This window comes from Parasteatoda tepidariorum, chromosome 3, assembly GCF_982258835.1.
Source record: "Parasteatoda tepidariorum strain Cologne lab strain chromosome 3, Ptep-v5.0, whole genome shotgun sequence".
Classification (NCBI taxonomy): Eukaryota; Metazoa; Arthropoda; class Arachnida; order Araneae; family Theridiidae; genus Parasteatoda; species Parasteatoda tepidariorum.
Window position 1 is genome coordinate 37,586,944 of NC_141757.1, and position 19,073 is coordinate 37,606,016.

The window sequence follows — 19,073 nt, forward strand, 5'->3', positions numbered from 1 at the left end:
TCCTCAGTCTAACCCAGTTGAAAGAAAGAACAGAGAATTAAAAACTCGTTTGACCATACTGCTTGGTAATGACCATCAATCATGGAAAGAAAAGTTGCCATTCATAAGGTTTTCCTTAGACACTGCCAAATGTGAATAGACAGGACAATCCGCCACCTTTTTCCAATTTGCACGAGAATTACGAACACTTGATGATGTTAAACACGACATAAAAGCAGTTATTTAGAATGATAATTTCGTTCCGGAAATAACTCCTTATTTGAAACCAGAACTATACACCAAGTTCAGGAGAGAGTTGGAAAAAATCAGGATAAACAAAAGAAATATGCTGATATGAGTCACCGAGAAAATCCTATATTCAACCGTGGAGACAAAGTTTGGGTTAGCCTCCACCCGGTAAGCAAGGGTCATCTAAAGAAAACTAGTAAATTCATTCCAAAAAGAGATGGTCCTTACGTCATTGTTGCTATAAGACCTCCAACAACGTTCGATATTGCTGATCCCAATGAACCCGATAAGATTCTCGGCAAATATCATGTATCGGCCTAAGCCCCATTTTAAGAACACAATAAGTTTCGTGTTGCACATCAGATAACTCCAGTAGCTTCCTTGAGGAAAAGAGGGCTCCCAAAACGTATACAAGATGTTCAAGTAGCAACAGTTAAAATATATCCACAGGAGAATAAAAATGTATCCCAAATATATCCTTAAAATGTTTAATATCAAGACACCAATAGTAAGAAAGGTAACTTATCTTGATCATATGATAAACGGTAGATTAACCTGGAATGATCATATAAAAATCATAATTAGCAAAGTACACGCAGCAATAATCATAATCCAGCCTCTAATACACAACCGAAACTTTAAAGAAATTGGTCTAAAAAAGGCGTTGACAAAATATTTCCTTTTATATCCACTTACAACCTTTATGAACTAAAACGACAGTACAGTCAGGAATAAAAGTAAAATGTTTTTTGGTACACTGAAAACAATTGTAAAACAAACAAGATAATACTTCTGGTATATGGCCTCTTTTAGTCGCCAAGATGTAACCAACAATTAATCCAACAGCACAAACAGGAAGGTGAAAATGAATTGGTGTGTATCCTTTGACAGCATAATAAAACCAATCACTGTAAAGAAAAAAAAAACTTTTTTAAGAATTAAAAAAAATACCTACAACAAAACAAACTACAAAATATTGAAGTCAAACACCTATTTGATTAGTCCTGTGCCTCGAGTTTGAGTAAAAAATAAGACAACTTATACGCATAATGCGTAGGTCAATAGCATAATAAATTTTATAGCTATATAAAATGACAATTTGGAAAATATACTTTTTCTAGAACAGTAATGAAATAAAACAGAAATTTTTAAGCAAATATCTTGATTGTCTAAGTAAACATACCCAGAGAAGCCAACTTGCTCCGGACTGCAAATATATATTTTAAAGTGGTAGTTTATCAATTGTTATTCTTGGTTTAATAAATACAATTTAGTAGATTTTTATCCACCACTATTTCTAAATAATTCGTAGGCTTATATAATTCACCACTTTATAATACTTCTGTCATGCTACATACCCTCCAACTGCTACGGAATTTCCGTAGTTTCAGAAATCTTTTCTGACGGTAGCAAAATTAATGTCTTAATATTTAAAAAAAATTTATTTTAGCGTAACTAGTCCACTATTACTTATAAAAAAACCGGCCATATGGCTAGATTCTTAAGTTCTGATAAAAGTTTTATGAGAGATCCATTTGCTTTAAAAATTACTACTTTGGTTCGCTACCACTAGAAAGAATTATTTTCAAAATCCTCATAAGTTGGAGGGTATGATGCTATATACCTTTTAAAAAGCAAGCAAAAATAGTTAATTATGTGAAAAAAATTATTTGTAGTTATTTACCGTTTTTTAAATTATTTTGGCGTGTCCGGAGCAGTTGGCATGTCTGCATACCCAAAAGTTTAGTAACTCCTGCCCTAGCAGTTTAAACGAGTTCTATATTTAGTAAAATAAAAATTAATTTCCTTTCATTTATTCGAAAATTAGGAGAATTAAATTTAATATGAACTTCTTATTGACTAGTTTTTTATAAGGAAACTTATGAAGTTAATTATTTCAAAAAAGTTTAACACTAAATGACTTACTCGAGATTCAAATATGATAGAAGAAAAGTTGGTGGAAGCTTGTAATAAAATTGAGAACATGCTGATAGCAAAACGCTCATGATGATTATCAATCCAACTAATAAGAATCCTCTTCCCGGCCTTCTACATTAATTTTAAAAAAATAATAATAATAATCAACTATGCACTTTAACAATTGAAGTAAAATCTACAGGATTTGGATAAAAATATGGACAAAACTCTATGTGAACAATATTTCTTCGTGACAAATGTTTTGGTAGGCTTAATGTGACAAAACTTGAAAGATTACGCTTGAAACATTTAGAAATAATGTCCTTTTACCCATGCAAAATTTACCCCTACCAAAATGAGCGTAAAGAGTCTAAATTTTTTTTTTTAATTTCTTAAATACCACTATAATTTTAAAACATCTTTATATTTTTATCTTATAGCATATTTAAATCATTTGCAATTGAAACTTAGCATATGTTACGTCCTCCGTTTTTAAATTTATTAACTTAGATGAAGGAGCAGATATCCCCTTGCGATAGGCACTCCGATTAAACTGTATCATACAGTCAGTTATTATTATTTGCCCATCTCATCTCTGGCAATACACCACTCTATGCACTTGCGAAGCTTGGGGTTTTACCCAAGGGGATTGGCTGGATTTAATTGTATTATAATTAAGTATATTTTCTCCGATACATAAAGAGTGTAAGCTATTATTTTCCCCTCCCATTTTTGCTTCGGCAACTCTCAACTTCAATCATATGAATGAGCTAGAGCTCCTCACAGGGCTGACACTCAGATATAAGCTGCAACTAGGTAAAAAACATTTAAAATTTTATTGAATATTTTTAAAGTTATAGCTAAAATAAGTAAGACAATTTTATTTTTTTTAACTGAGTCAAGTTTCTTGAAATGTGTGTATTTCAATGGCAGATTTTAATCTTTTTTCCTCTTTCAGTGAGTTAAACAGAAATGAATAAATAAATAATAGTGTGTTTTATATACTAAAGTGAAAGGAGTAAATAATGTGATGTATATAAAATGCATTTTTCTGACTTATTGTCTTGTTTGATTGTTGAATTTTAATCATGATATAAATTTTATTCTATAAAAGTCTTTTTCAAATTTACAAAAATGCTTAAGATGTATTTCGAATTTTTAACTGAAACAGTTTGTACTTTACCAGTGCGAGAAGGGGAAAAAAGCATTAATTTGTCAATCTATTAGGAAAAGAATGTACCAATGTAAAATTAGTATTTATGATTTAAAAATTGTCCACATAAATTGGACTTTATCATACAGTATAATATTCTTACTTTTCATAAATAAGTTTCGATTGTTTTTATGATCAGCCTTCTTTTAAGTTATTTTATAAACCATTTAAATACGAATGCTCCATTTCTGGAACATATATCATCTTTGAGATATTAAAGACAGGTAACTCAAATTTTTCAATTTAATCACTTATAGTTTTAGAAGCTTGAAATTCCTATCCAGCAGTATGTATCAATAATATAAAATTACATATCTTGTTATGAACTGTACACGTTAAGTTTTATAACCTAACTAGTTGCTAATTGCTCCAAACAGCCGATAATTATTTTCAAGTGGAAGTCTTTAACGTATGATCTTTGGATTATTGTAAGTTCGATTTATAGGATTTTTACCCACCACTAGTTGCAAACAATTAAAAGAATTATGTAATACTCTACTTTGTTATATGTAAGTTGGCAAAATGTCGTTTGTAGTTTTCAACCGTTTTTATTTTTAAAATTTTTTTTATCTTATCCGGAGCAGTTAACATCGTTAGAAATTTTCATTTACTTTTTGTGCAAACTTGCTACCACATTTTTCATTAAGGTTTCTTTTTTCTACTGTTGCAAAATAAGAGTGCGGCATGTAAACAGTTAAACCAAAAATCAAATAAAAATCCATAATTCTTTGCTTCTCTTAACCCTTTGCACTCGTAGTCCTTTCAACTGTTAAAAAAATGAACTCCACCACATTTTGGAAGAATTTTTGTAATCTTACCTTATAAAATCCGAGGATCACTGAATGAAATGGTAACTAAACATTAAGATGAAAAAAATTTCACATTCAAAGTGGTGGGTAATTTACAGGTGACTGACAGTCACCTCTCGAGTGGAAAGGGTTAAAACTAGGAAAATTCTTTCATAGAGATTAGATTTCAGGTTATTAGCATAACTAATTTCTTATATTTACTTTGTAAGCAGCACAACTTACCTTCTCATGATAGCGCAGACATACAAACTCACTATAAATATTTGGGTGTCTGTAGATAAGTACCAAGTCCATCCTAAGCACTAAAATAAATAATCCAATCATATTCGTATACAAATATCCACGTTAGAGGTATAGTAAAAACTAGAGAAATACTTAGAGGACTTTATTAAAAATTAGAGGAGCATCTAGATTTTAGTGGTTTCTATTCCTAAGAGCTCCATGAATTATGACATTATTTAACTGCTTATGATTTTCAAAATATTATTATTTACGAAAACTTGCAGTAAAATTTATGTTCAATTAGTTCTTTATTAATTTATATTAGTCTGATAGCCATTCTCCATATTTATTTTTCTTTCTAACTATTCTCCTCACTCTAACTATTTTCTAACCATTCTCCTTTTTTATTATTCTTTATTTTTACCAAAACTACTTTTTAGCTCATTTATTTCAGTAAAGCATGAGAAAAATCAAATCAAGAACCTCATTACTGACACTCGTGGCCGGTAAATTAAACTGTCTGACTTAAAACACAATTTTAAGACTAGTATTGATTAAACTACATGATTAAAGATGTCCTTTTTTTATTAAATGCTTTCCAAATAATTTATAAAATTGCAATTAATAATTATTTTCTAAAAAATAACAACCAATCGTTGATTAATTTCTTCACAATTGCTTTTACTTTATCTTTTATAAATAGCGTTTGAACACCCGACCCAATTCTTAGTTTACGACTATCAATGCTCAACTCCGTAATCTTGTAATTTTGAACCAAACCCAGAAGACAAGGGATATACGGGATCAAGCAAACCTTCTCTGAGCACTTTTTGATTGAACTTACCTGCCTATGCGTTACTTTAAGCAGAAAACCACATACATTCACGGTAAGCTAGACGGCATGGTGATTCTAACCCATGAACTCTGGTCAGTGTGAACAGAGAACAGAGTTCGTACTAACCAGCTAGGGCTGTGATTCGAACCTGGGGCACCTCATTGTCAGACGAACGCTCTATCCCTGAACCACCACGGATCAAATTCACAAATATTTATGAACTTTCTTTATTAGGTTTGGGGGTTTTGCTCAAAAAAGTTCGAAAATTTAAGGTTTCACAGCCCAAAAAATCTAAGAACAACGGTTTCGAATTTTTCTCGGCTGCGGAATACTAAATGAATAAGTTTCTTCCGACGGAACCCCGACATCATAATTGAAATGAATAAAAACAAATGCGTTACTAAAAGAAATAAAAGACTACTTTATTCTGACTTTTGGACTTGCTTATAATTATTAAGATAAATGAACTTTCGAAAGATAAATGAATTCGCAGTCTCGGAGTATACCTAAAATAGCTATAAAATTTTTTTTTGGGTATTTTAAGTATACTCCTAAATATGTTTTTAGCTATATTAAGTATTTTAGGTAAAACAAGAACTGAATAAACTGTGAAAATGATTATTAGGGTAACATGTTTCTTTATTAGAGAATTCAGACATTTCATTTTGGTTTGAAAAGAGCAATGTGAAATAGTATTATGTCCTTTTTATAATTTCTCTTAATTGTTGTTTGAAATATTATATATATATCTTTAAAAAAAAATTCTTTTCTCACTCTTCGGCATTTTATTTTAAATATAATTTCAAACGGAATAATATAAGTAAATAATGGAATATTGATTAGATCCAAATATAAGTAAAGATTTCAAATTTTTTTTAGAGTGCTAAAAAAAATCTTAACCCTCGGAACCTTTGAGTTCTGCGGAACACCGTTTGGGAACTGCTGATCTAAAGGGTTTAATAGTAAATTAGAGCATTAAAAACAAACTTTTAAAAACACCGGGTTAACTGCTTAAATAAAATTCATTAACTAAATAAAGTTCATTAACTAAATAAAATTCATCAATTAAATTAAGTTTAAAAGAATCCTAAACTTGAGAAAATAATTTTGCATTTCAAAAGGATGTTTCAAAAACTAAACCACAACGTAAGGAATACAAAGTCTTGGGATCTGATCAATTTTAAAATTTTGCCTGAGCAGGGAAAACTCATAGATAATCAAAGCTGCCAAATTTCTAACCTTTTCGTAAATATTTATTCTAGTGGTAACTAAGTTTACGTTTTGGTGCTTTACTTTTTATTTATTTGAACTTATTTTTCACACCACTACATATAAATGATTTAAAAGTTCATATGCAACGAACTTTAATTCTTGACATTTCGTAGGACGGTCGGGACTCTACTTCAACAGAGGTAAACTTTTTTGTTAATGAAGTTTGTTATGATCTTAACGTTATGAATATTTGTTTGTCATTATGAATATTTGTTAATTCTTCCCATTTTTGTAAATATTTTCCCTTTGTGTAGTTTTCGTTTCCCTTCTTGTAAATATGTCTTGAACTTTTCTATATATTCAATTATATGTTACTTTTTACCATGGCAAAGTGCCATTATTTCTTCTCTACCTTAACCCTTTCGTGCCGACTGTCACAAATACGTGACAGCATAAAGCCGTATCAATCAGGGTAAAAATATAAAACTGGTAATCAAAGTATTTCCTTAGCAGTTTATTTGTGGGAGGAGTTATAATTGTTTGATTTATTTAATTCACCATTACTTTGTTCAAAATAAAACTATTTAGTTGTACTTTGAATTAACATTGATTATATATATGATTAAACTAACAATAATTAAAGTAAAAGCAAAGTAAGGGTGTCAAATTAGCAACGACTACATTTAAGTTACCGTTTTTTATTTAATTACAACTTGATTCTGATTTTGCACGAATGCTTTCCTGAAACACCCGTCCCCAAGGGGTTAACATGTGCCATTATTTGTTGCATTTTATGTAATCTGTCTATTGTTTTTGCTTATGTTGTCATTACAGGATGAAAGGGAAGAGGGCCTTTATTAGCTTCAGGAGGCCAGCTAGACCAGACTAGATCTGGACCTTTCGTGAATTTGTGGTGAGGCTTTAAAAATTCTGGCAAAATTACCAACAGTTCTGAAAGTTTTGGGTTTTAAATGCTTGCAAATTATACCGCTATACCACAGGCTAATGTGATTTCTGCGAAATTCTTTAATTTTTCCATTCTGATCGCAGTGATTTTTATATTCATAACTTTTTCTTTAGTGTCCATTAATGAATTGATTTGCTTATAAGTTACCATATGGTTTAAATCAGCCTAAGCGTTACTGGAATCCTTCGTTTTTCATAGAGACTTGCAGGGCGTTTACTTACTGGGGACAAGAACTTGGAAGCATAATGCTGTACAACTTGACATTAAACTTCACCTTGATCTTTAAAACTTACCGTTTTCGACGAATAGAAAATGTTGTTAAGGTAAAACAAATTCCTCCATCCTCGTTCTAGGCAGTTCTTGCTCAAGAAATCAGTAACAGTTTCTTTCCACAGAGGTCCAGATCCGAAACGTCCGATAATCGCAAAGAATGCTACAACTAGCATCATAGTTGGAGTCAGCCTATACATCGAGAAAAAAATAAATTTTGCACAAAATTATCAGATTTTTTAAATCTGAAAAATCTAACACCTTATTTATGGGATTGCCTCTTTTTCACTTTATGCTGTTAAAATATTGCAATTTTAAAGAAAGTAAAAAGTTGTGCTTTTTAGTTTTTGACATCGCTTTTAGAATTATGTATAAAGGTTCATGACAATACGATAATTCAACAAAGCGCATGAACACTTTGTGAATTATCAATCATATATTGTAAAATAGTAGCCACTCAATATTTTCAATTTACTTTTCAGAAATTTTAAAGAACTGATTGAAGTACTAATCTAAGCAATTACTTTTATAAAGTGAAAGGATACAAAATATTTTTTTCAGTAAAATTATCAATATAAATTTGTATTTGATACAAATTTTTAAAATACCAGAGATGAATAAAATAAGAAATTGTCTGGAGTCTTCTCAGAAAGTGTGAAAATGTACAGGTATGTATGTACCTGAGAGAGAGAGCATAAAGATAAAAAGAAATTACCTGAGATACCTCTTTAAGAATAATAGTTTCATATCTACTTTTCCTCTCATTCGGATGCAAATGTATGAGAGAAGAACTGAGCTTGATAAGGAGAAAAAAAGAAAGAACAATACTTGAATGGTTTTATAATATACTATGATGGTGCATTAGTTAAATAGAACAATAGGAAATATGATTAAATTCAAATTTAAATTATCGAATATAAAAGTACGTGTGAGAGTCACCCTAAATGTTTTGTTTTTTAATTTAAAAAAACAGAGTTAACGGAATGTTAGTGGTAGTTCGCGCACCCTTTTTTTTATGAAAGTGATAGATACTTAATTTTCTTAATTATTTAATATATCTGCCACCTTTTATTATATTTATCAATCGTATAAATTTACGAAAACAATCACCTTAATGTTCTGTTATATTGTTAAATTAATCATACGTGAAACAAATATGACAGAAAAGTTGCCATTATTAACTACTTTAAATTGATTTCTGCTTTATTATTTGGCACCACTTTATATATTTTTAAGCACACATTCCACCACTGGAAGTTACTAATGTGATAAAATAAGTAACTTCATTTTGCCAGCATTTAAAAAAAAAATTCCAATGCGTAGAAACCCTGTTTATATGAAGCATTATTATAATAAACACAATAGGGTGCCCCATGTAATTCGCATCCAAAACGTCCAACCCACTTGAACATTACAGTTACAATTTTTTTCAAAACAAATACAAATTACAAATACCGGATTTCACGCCCTTGGGCAGTGCTGCCCGCCATGCGTAGATGGCTGTCCCTAGGACTCTTCCCCTACTCTTACCCAACAAACAAACCAAATGAAATAACAATTTTTCTGATAAAATTTTATAATATAAATTCTGTATTATAAGTTATGATTATAAATTCTATGGAGATTGTTCGAGAAAGTAAAATCGGCAGTAAAGACCGTTCTCACTGAAATGCGAAAAATTCTCACACGCGAATGAGGACACTATAGACTAATAGAATTAAACAGAGCCTCTTAACTCATTTATTCTCGCTGTATTTTTTTGTCTTGTTATTTATTTATCTGTTTTTTTTTCTTCGAATTCATGAAAAAAGTTCAACTGTTTCTGGTACATAACAAAAACTGTTAAAGAGAAACAAACACGTTTCAAAAACAGTTTCTGATTTATTTAATGGCACAAATTACCAGCAGTCTTGCGTGCTCATTTACGTAAGACTAAGTAACTTACGTAAGACTAAGTAAGACTTAGAAGCCTTTGACAAGTAGAAAGAGAGATGGTACAATCCAGGAAGATACATCCAGGATTTATCTCCGCATCTCTTTTCTTTTAGAACATTTAGCTTGAAATTCAGGAATTAAAAGTAAGTTCAGACTCAAAGATTATTTTCCTAAGTCAATTTCACGATTTTTTTAATCTAATTAAAAATATTGGTGTTTTAAATCGAAGCCTAAAGGTTATACTTCTCACAGAACGTATTTGTTTTGAAAAAAAAGTATGCATTTAATGTCCTCGTGGGTTGGTCAATTTTGCAGAGTGTCATATTCCGTTCCTAAAAAAATTGAAAAATGAGGCATACTAGCATAAAGTAATAGAGAAATTAATTTATTATGAGCAATAAACATTTATCTACAATTCTTTAATTCACAAAGTGACTCAAAAGTGTCTTTCCATCTTTTACTTTTAATGGCATAGAATAGTATAAATTATAGTATAAATATAAGTAAAAATTTATATTCTTTCTCTATCCAAAATGAGCAACTTTTTCTGCGTTTGGAGAAAAACACGCTAAGCTCACCTTCAAATGTTTGCAACCGAAAAAATCTGTTTTACTCTAAATAACGTAAGCAAAATACGAAAGTTCTACGTCATCAAATTCCGCTTTCAAGAAACAAAGTTTTTCAAAATTTTGTACCAGATTCTTTTGCTTCCCACTCGAGAAAAAGTAAATCATAATGAATAGCTCTTAATCAAGAATTGTGTAAATTATTTTACTTCTCCTGAAAGCAAACTATTTACCATTAGTTTTTTAACTTTTCCCATTATCAGGTCTGATGGATGTTGATCCAGGAAATTGCAAGTCAATGGGTTCTTAAGCGAAAATAACGAAGGCGCTCAAAAAAGACCACAAGCTGGAAAACCTATGATTTTCTCAACAGAATGTTAAGCATAGAATATCATTCTGAACACACAAAAAATAATCATTGAAGTTTTCAACAATTTGTGGAATCTCCCTCCCACATCCATGCTATGGAAACATTTTACCCATGCTGCTTTTTGTTACCACAAGACCATGCCGGTCCTCACACTTCAAGACAAACCTCAAAATGGCTGGACTTTAATGGAATATGTATTTTTAAGTAGTTAGCTTGATACCCTGGTCTTAGTCCCATCGTGAATTTGTAGGAAATAATGAAAATAAACTTGATAAAGCTTTAAAGTGTAAGTGTAAGGAAAATTTGATAAAAATATGGGATGAAACAACTTTTAGCATTTTCAAGTCTCTCATAGACGCCTTTGATACTAAAGGAAAAGGAATTAACTACACAGATTTATCTTTAAAGTGTTGTATAAAGATATCTTAAAATAAATCTCAATTTCATATTTATATTTTCTATTTACTTCTATAATGCATATTTTGAAAAGAATTTTTTATTCCAAAGTTGCATTAAAGCAAAGCCAAGGTAAAATTGATCTGATGTCCACTTTTTTACGTAGCACTTATTCAAATAGAAATATGAGATTGTTGATGCATTCGCAAGGATTGCTAACTAATTGAAAAATAATAATAGAATATAATTTTATAGGATAATAATATTAAACTAGTGTTTAGGTTAATATGCAATATAAGATTTTTGTACAAAATGCCAACTTTATATGCGTCGCTATAAAAAATCTAACCGTTCCTTTATAATTTAAAAAACAATCCAATGTTTCTTAAATATGACTATAATATTCAAAATTATTTAAAATAATTTTGCTCGCGATATTTTTTTCTTCGTATTTTTTCTAATTTAAAATTTTATGGCTTTTAAAGAGAAAAAATAGAACTTCATATCATTATTCTAATTTCTGAAACCTAAGTTTCTTAGCAGCGGAAATTATTAGGTGTTTTATTTAAATTTAATTGTTATTTTATTTTGATTTGCGTCTACTTCGTCTAAAAATTTATTTCTTAGTTTAAAAATTTATTTGACTTTGATAAAATGAGATTTTTAAGCGTCTAACTACACAATCAAAGTAACGAGATTAAACGGTGTTACAAATTGTGTCAGTACAAAAACTAAAAGAAGAAAAAGAGAGAAACAAAAGCAAACTAACGAAAATTATACACATAATCAAAGCAACGAGATTAAACGCTGTTATAAGTTGCGCCTGTACAAAAACTAAGAGAAGAAAAAGAGAGAAACAAAACAAACTGACGAGAAATAACACACAATAAAGTCTTAGCACAAGAATTTATTAGGTGTTTTATTTAAATTTGCTACGATTTAATTATTTTATTTTGATTTGCTTCCACTTCTTTTAAAATTTTATTTCTTAGTTTAATTTTTTTTCACTTTGATAAAAGGAGATTTTTAAGCCACTAACTATGTCAAATGTAAAGCAAAAAACTAATGAAAGTTATGTTCACAATCAAAGTGACGAGATTAAATGGAGTTAGAAGTTGTGCCTGTACGAAAGCTAAACGAAGAAAAACAGAGAAACAAAACAAACTAATGAAAATTATGCACATAATCAAAGTAACGAGATTAAACGGTTTTACAAGTTATATCTGTACAAAATATTAAGGAAGAAAAAGAGAGAAACAAAGCAAACTAACGAAAGTTATATACATAATCCAAGTAACGAGATTAATTTTTGTAAGTTGCGCGCCTGTTCAAAATCTAAAAAAGAAAAACAAACTAACGAAAGTTATGCATATAATCTAAGTAACGAGATTAAACAGTGTAATATGTTGCGTCTGTACAAAAACTAAAAGAAGAAAAAAAGAGAAATAAAAGTCCTCCTGTTTAGCTAAAATAGTCGGAAAAAGTTTTATCCTTAGTTTTTGTTTGAGGGGAAAAAATAGCACAGCAACTATTTATTTCATTAAGTCGAGATCAGATTTACTACATCGTGCGAAATTAGGGGTTAACCCATGAAAAAATTTGAATATTTTATTATAATTTTTTTTGTTGTGAATTTTGGATTAGATTTTTTCATTGCTTGAAATTACAAGTGAAAATTTTATAAAAAGTGTAATCCATGCTATTAAAAAAAATCCAAAGTCATATTAACTTAAGTGCACTAATCAGTAGGTTTCGCTATGAATTTCATAAAGACAGCACTACTCTCTAGCGCTGCTTTATGTAATCTGCTTCTACTAATGTCCAAATTTCTAACTTTATTTTTCTTAAGCAGCCAACCAGCTGTGTGGTGGTCAAGAAGTTGGCTTCATACCTGTAAAGTTACGAGTTCGAATCCCGCATTTGGCATCGGTGTAATTTCTCTTTTTCCTTGTTGAGGTGATGTTGATCCTTCTACACTTGATGACAACGAAAGCGAGCTCAACAGTGAAGTATCAAGAGGCCATATGTTGCCAACAGTGCTGGCCAATGAAAATAAAAAACGGAAAATATTTTTTATGCAAAATATTCATGTTTCTGTAAATCGCCCAAAATATCTGAATTTCCATAAACTTATTTTCAGAGGTTACTTTGCACGCTAAATAAAATGTTTCAAAAAAATTCATATGATTCGATAACAAAAATGTATTTCTACTTCAAAATAAGCATATTCGGCCAAGGTTACAGTTAACTGTTATACGTAATTTAAGGGATTTTCTTGAGATAGTTCCATAGCATTGAAGAAAACGATCCAAGCAAATGTCTTTAAAGGTATAAGAGTAATCCGTTTAATTATTATTTTTTATTTTTTTGTTAGCCGAATCTCATCATTGATTATTTGGATAACCATATTGCAAAATTTAACGGTAATATAATAATGCAAACTGTTTAGAAAAATTCTTAAATTGTGATGTCGCAAAATATAATGAAACTCGAAAAAGGGCATAGTAAAACTCAGGCCGCTTATTTTTGTAGCAGTGCTTCTTTATCCAGAACAAAAACTATTTTTCTTTTAACTCCAATTTGCTTTCCACTTACAAGAAAGTATCATCTTAGCGCCATAATTTACAAGATGAATAGGATAAATGTTAATGGTGATGATTAAAGAAAATTACCCCATAAAGAAAAAGTTGTCAACCGCCAAAAATCCTAATGGTACAGTCTGGAAAAGAAAATCTTTTAAAAATTCTTGTCCGTGGAATACTCCATCTGAAATCAAACGAAACGAAATGTTAAAATGATATCAGTGTTTAAGGTTAATTGTTTTTGACACAAGTTATTTTCAAACGTGTAGACAAGTGAAAATGTATGCATATAAACCAATACCTATTTCAAAACTTGTACATTTAAACAAAACATGAACTAAACTAAATATGCCATTTTGAAGGAAAAAAATATGTAGCTTTCAAAACAGAACTAATATCAAATTTGAAATCCCTGGGTCCGACGATAACTCAGAGTCACAAAATTCTCAATATAATAAAAATAAAAGTTCTCAAAAATCTCATGAGCGGACTGTAATAATTAAACACCACTTTATTAACACAAGTCAATTAGAGAAACGCTGTTTTCACACATCCGAGCTCTTCGGATTCATAAGATACACTAATTTTTCATAGATGGCGCTTCTGGCGTCAACATACCGCCGGGCGTTGAATGACGCAGCATTCAACAAAATAGAAATAAAAACAAAACAAATAAAAACAAACCAAAAAAATACAAATATATAACAATAAAACATAAACATATATCAACACAATTTTTAATTAACATGAGGCAAAGTTACTAATTTAATTACTGGCCTTTTAAATGTACCATTTTTATCTTTAAGAGTTACAACTCTGGTTCTGTTATCCTTACCTGGATGAGTTTTAATAACCCTTGCTAAATTCCATTTTAAATGACAATACACATCTGGATTTTTTACTAATACTAAATCACCTTCTTTTATATCTATGTTACCCTTGTACCATTTAGGTCTATTTAAAAGCTTATTAAGATACTCTACTGACCATCTTTTCCAAATATGTTGAGTCATTTTTTGAACCAATTGCCATCGGCTAAGACGATTCATTGGAACCTCAGTATAGTTAGGTTCAGGTATTGCTACTAAAGTAGAACCAATAAGAAAATGAGCAGGTGTTAGTGCTTCAACATCATTTGGATCACTTGAAAGAGGACAGAGTGGTCTAGAATTTAAGACTGCTTCAATTTGAACTACGAAAGTTAAAAATTCCTCGTAACTTAAGATTGTTTTTCCAACTACTCGTTTAAGGTGATATTTCAGAGACTTTACACTTGATTCCCATAATCCTCCAAAATGTGGAGTAGAAGGGGGATTAAAATACCATTTAACTCCTTCATTAGTCATAAAATTTTCTATTTCCTTTTTACTCTCACATTTAAATAGTAATTTAAGATATGACTTTAATTCTCTATTTGCACCTATAAAATTTCGGCCGTTATCACTAAAAATCTCAGAAGGTTTGCCTCTTCTAGATACAAATCTTTTAAAAGCAGCTAAAAATGCAGCTGTTGTTAAATCATTCACTATTTCAAAATGTACAGCTTTTGTTGTGAAACAAACAAAAACACAAATAAATATCTTTTTTACCTGCTTACTTCTACCAATAAAGCTTTTAACTACAAATGGTCCACAAAAGTCAAGTCCAGTTCGAGAGAAGGCTCTAGAAATGGTTACTCTAGCAGCTGGTAAGTCAGCCATTTGCTGTGGTTTAGACCTAGAACTTACCTTTTTACACACAATACAATTAAAGACAATTTTTCTAACAACATTTCTTGCAGAAACAATCCAAAATTTTGATCTTATAAGAGATAATGTAGTTTCTGCACCTGCATGAAAATAAAGAATATGAAAATAATTAATCACTGTTGAAGTAAAATTATGTTTGGTAGGCAGAACCATTGGATGTTTTTGAGATTCACTTAAGTCACTGTTTTGAAGTCTGCCACCAACTTTCAGAATTCCATTTTCATCTAGAAAGGGACACAAATTTAAAAGTTTACTATTGTTAGGTATTGGTAAGACTTTTTCCAAACACTGAATTTCAGTCACAAATGAAGTACGTTGAACGTTTCTTACAACACACAACAAAGCTTGAGAAAGTTCACTTGTTGTCAACGTTCCACGGGTAGGATGCAATGGATTCAAAGAATTATGCAAGAATCTCTTGCACCAAGCCACAATTCTTAAGATTTTCATGTAAGAAGAACATTCATTAATAACACTTAGAGGCTCAATTGTGTTAATTAGGGCACAAATTTCACTAACTACTGGTGGTTTTAATTCTCGAAGAAACATTTCATCAGACTCTACAGATATATTATCCGTGCAATCATCTACTGACGATTGTTGCAGAAATAGAGGGCCACTCCACCACAAGTCACATGTTTTAAGTCTCAATGGATCGATACCTCTGGAAACAAGGTCGGCAGGGTTCTGTTTTGAAGCAACATGATGCCACTGTTCACTCACAGTTAATTTTTGGATTATAGAGATTCTATTGGCAACAAAAGTCTTTAGGTCTCTACACTCTTTTCTCATCCACGCCAGAACGATAGTACTATCTGTCCAGTAACAAGTTTTAGAAACCTCTAGCTGCAGGGCACTTAATACTTTCCTCATTAGTTTCACCAACAAAACTGCTGCGCAGAGCTCTAGTCTAGGTATTGAGACACACTTCAGAGGAGCTACTCTGGATTTACTGATAAGTAGCTTTGTTTTTGAATCACCAAGAGAGTTGATGGATTTAGAATAGATTACTGCACCATACGCCATTTCTGAGGCATCGGAAAATCCATGTAATTCTACGATGAGAAATTGTTCACTGAGAATCCATCTTGGGACACTGATTGAGTTCACTGCACTCAAGGAATTAAGGAAACTGTGCCATTCGGCGCTTTCTTTAACTGGAAGAGCATTACACCAATCCAATTTTAATAACCACAGTTTTTGTAAGAACACTTTAGCTCTAGTGATGATTGGTCCCAACAAACCAAGGGGATCAAAAATTCGTGCGATTTGAGAAAGCACTGTTCGTTTAGTAAAAACCTCACTTTGGTCAATTATTACATTAAACCCAAAACTGTCTTGTTGTGGTTTCCAAAGCACACCTAATGTTTTAGTTTCATTAGTAAATGAATAACTCGATTCATTAGTTTCATCACGGAGAAGGCATTTGTTATTAGCTGACCATTTATGAAGCTCCATTCCTCCCTTTTCTAACAACGATATAAGCTGTTGTTGAATGTCTCTTGCTTGTTTTAAACTCTCTGCACCGGAGACTATATCATCCATATATACATCATGTAACAACACAGTTGATGCTAATGGGAAGTCTCTTCCTTCATCTCTGGCTAACTGCTGCACTGTCCTAGTTGCCAAAAAGGGAGCACTTGTTGTGCCATAGGTAACAGTAGACAGTTTATACACTTTCACTGGATCATTAATCTCTGCCTTAAATAAAATTCTCAATAAATCTCTTTGGCTATGATCTACAAGTATCATGCGATACATCTTTTTGATGTCAGCAACAAAGGCAAATTGATGTTTTCTAAACCTAAGCATGATGCACAATAAATCATCCTGAATTATACCTCCGTTGTACTGTAAACAATTTAATGATTTTCCAGTAGAAGTTAATGCACTTGCGTTAAACACAACTCTCAAAGGGGTACTTTTGGATTCAGGTCTAAACACGCAATGATGAGGAATATAATACTGCACATCTGGTTCTTCAGACTCTTGTACTTCCTCCATATGACCCATATTTAAATACTCTAACATAAATGCTTTGTAAAGTTCACAAAATTGAGGTTCTCTAACAAGGCGATTCCATAACGAATTCAAACACTTTACAGCTTTTTTCTTAGATTCACCCAGACACGACGGATCTTCTCTAAAGGGCATTTTAACAACATATTTTCCACTCTCCGTTCTTGAATAATTTTCAAGAAAATGCTCTTCACAAATTTCAGCTTCTTTAGTTTTAGAAATTTCAGACTCTCTCTCTACATCTTCTATTTCCCAAAAAGTTTTTAATGTTTTTTCTAACTCATAATTATCTGTAACGAGCCCACAATGTATTTTATTTTCGTTTTTGGTCGGAAGACTCCCACTGACAATATACCCGAAAACGCTATTTTGTAATCTTAAATTTGTATCCTGAAGGAAAATTTGACCCGATTTTAAGATTTCATAAAAGTGTTCTGCTCCTAACAACAAATCAATAGGACTCGGAATAAAGAATTTTTCATCTGCTAGTTTAATATTATTTAGCGATAGAATATTTACATCAAGAGGATTAGCTGGTGTAAGTTCTGTAATTTTAGGAATTACTAAAAAAGTTAAGTTTAAATCAAAACTCTTATCTCTATTTAAAATAGTAGCATTAACTTTCGATTTTATGCTCAGAGACATATTATTTATTCCCGATACAGTTATATTTGTACTTGACCTATTTAAACTAAGAGAATCTGCTAACCTTTTACTCATAAAATTAGAATTCGCTCCCACGTCTAATAATCCTCGAACTTCAAAACACTTATTTGATTCATCTTTAATCACACAAACAAAAGTGCTGAGTAAGACTGTTTTTAATTCCTTTCCCATTGTAGTAGAAGAAAATATATTTTCCCCACCCTCACAGACGACAGGCGTCTCATAATTCACAGGCATTTGGAAAATTGGTGCAGAAGAATTCAAGGACGATTGAATGTTCCTATTTTCATTACACATTTGATTCGAAACTATTTCTTTATTTATTTTTTGCTCTCGCGGAAAGTGAAGAGAAATATGATGCCTTTTTCTGCAAATACTACAAGAGATTTTGTTTCTACACTCACTTACTTTATGATTATTTAAACAGTTAAAGCATAAATATTTCGATTTAACGAACTCAACTCTATCACTTACAGACATATTTTTATAAATAGTACATTTATACAAAGGATGAATTTCATCACATAAAATACATTTAGTATTTTTTACATCCGTTAGAAACACTTTTGACATAGTTCTCGAATTATTTTTATAACTCATTCTAGCATTATCAACTACGGGTTTCCCCCTAGAAGTATAGAATAAATCAATCTCCTTAGCTAATTCTACAGGTTTAAACCAAGAACTTGCTTGTCTTACATTTATAAAGCACATAACCTCTCTATCAAGTGTTTGATTAATTTTATCAGATACTATTAATTGCTTCAAAGTTTCGTAGTCAGTTACATTTTTTAACTTTAAATAATATTCCCAACTCGTTATTAATCTAGACGCGAATTGCACGTACGTTTCACTAGTCATTTTTTGCGCTTTCCTAAAATTCTCTAAACAGATTTGGGGGGATGGCTCGAATTCTCTCAAAACTATAGTTTTAACTTTAGAATAATCTCCTAATTCGTCATCTTTAATGTATGTAATTACATTTGTGGCTTTTTCCCCTAACAGATTGAGAAGAATCTCAGCTTTACATTTCTCAGGGACATTTTTTGAAATAAAAGCTCTTTCTAATGACGAAAAGAAATATCCCCATCCTTCTGGTCTATTAGGAATTTTAA

The 19,073-nt window shown here is 30.9% G+C and overlaps 1 protein-coding gene across 1 annotated transcript in view; it reads right to left on the reverse strand.

The window, feature by feature from the left end:
• Positions 1 to 19,073, reverse strand: part of LOC122269658 (nose resistant to fluoxetine protein 6-like) — an 83,572-nt gene that overhangs the window by 14,385 nt on the left and 50,114 nt on the right. The window contains exons 8-13 of the mRNA XM_087159101.1: positions 13,613 to 13,706; positions 8,389 to 8,469; positions 7,697 to 7,865; positions 4,390 to 4,469; positions 2,155 to 2,277; positions 1,019 to 1,136 (exon numbers count right to left, since the gene is read on the reverse strand). Of these exons, the coding sequence (XP_087015227.1) occupies positions 1,019 to 1,136; positions 2,155 to 2,277; positions 4,390 to 4,469; positions 7,697 to 7,865; positions 8,389 to 8,469; positions 13,613 to 13,706 (665 nt within the window). The remainder of the gene's footprint in view (positions 1 to 1,018; positions 1,137 to 2,154; positions 2,278 to 4,389; positions 4,470 to 7,696; positions 7,866 to 8,388; positions 8,470 to 13,612; positions 13,707 to 19,073) is intronic.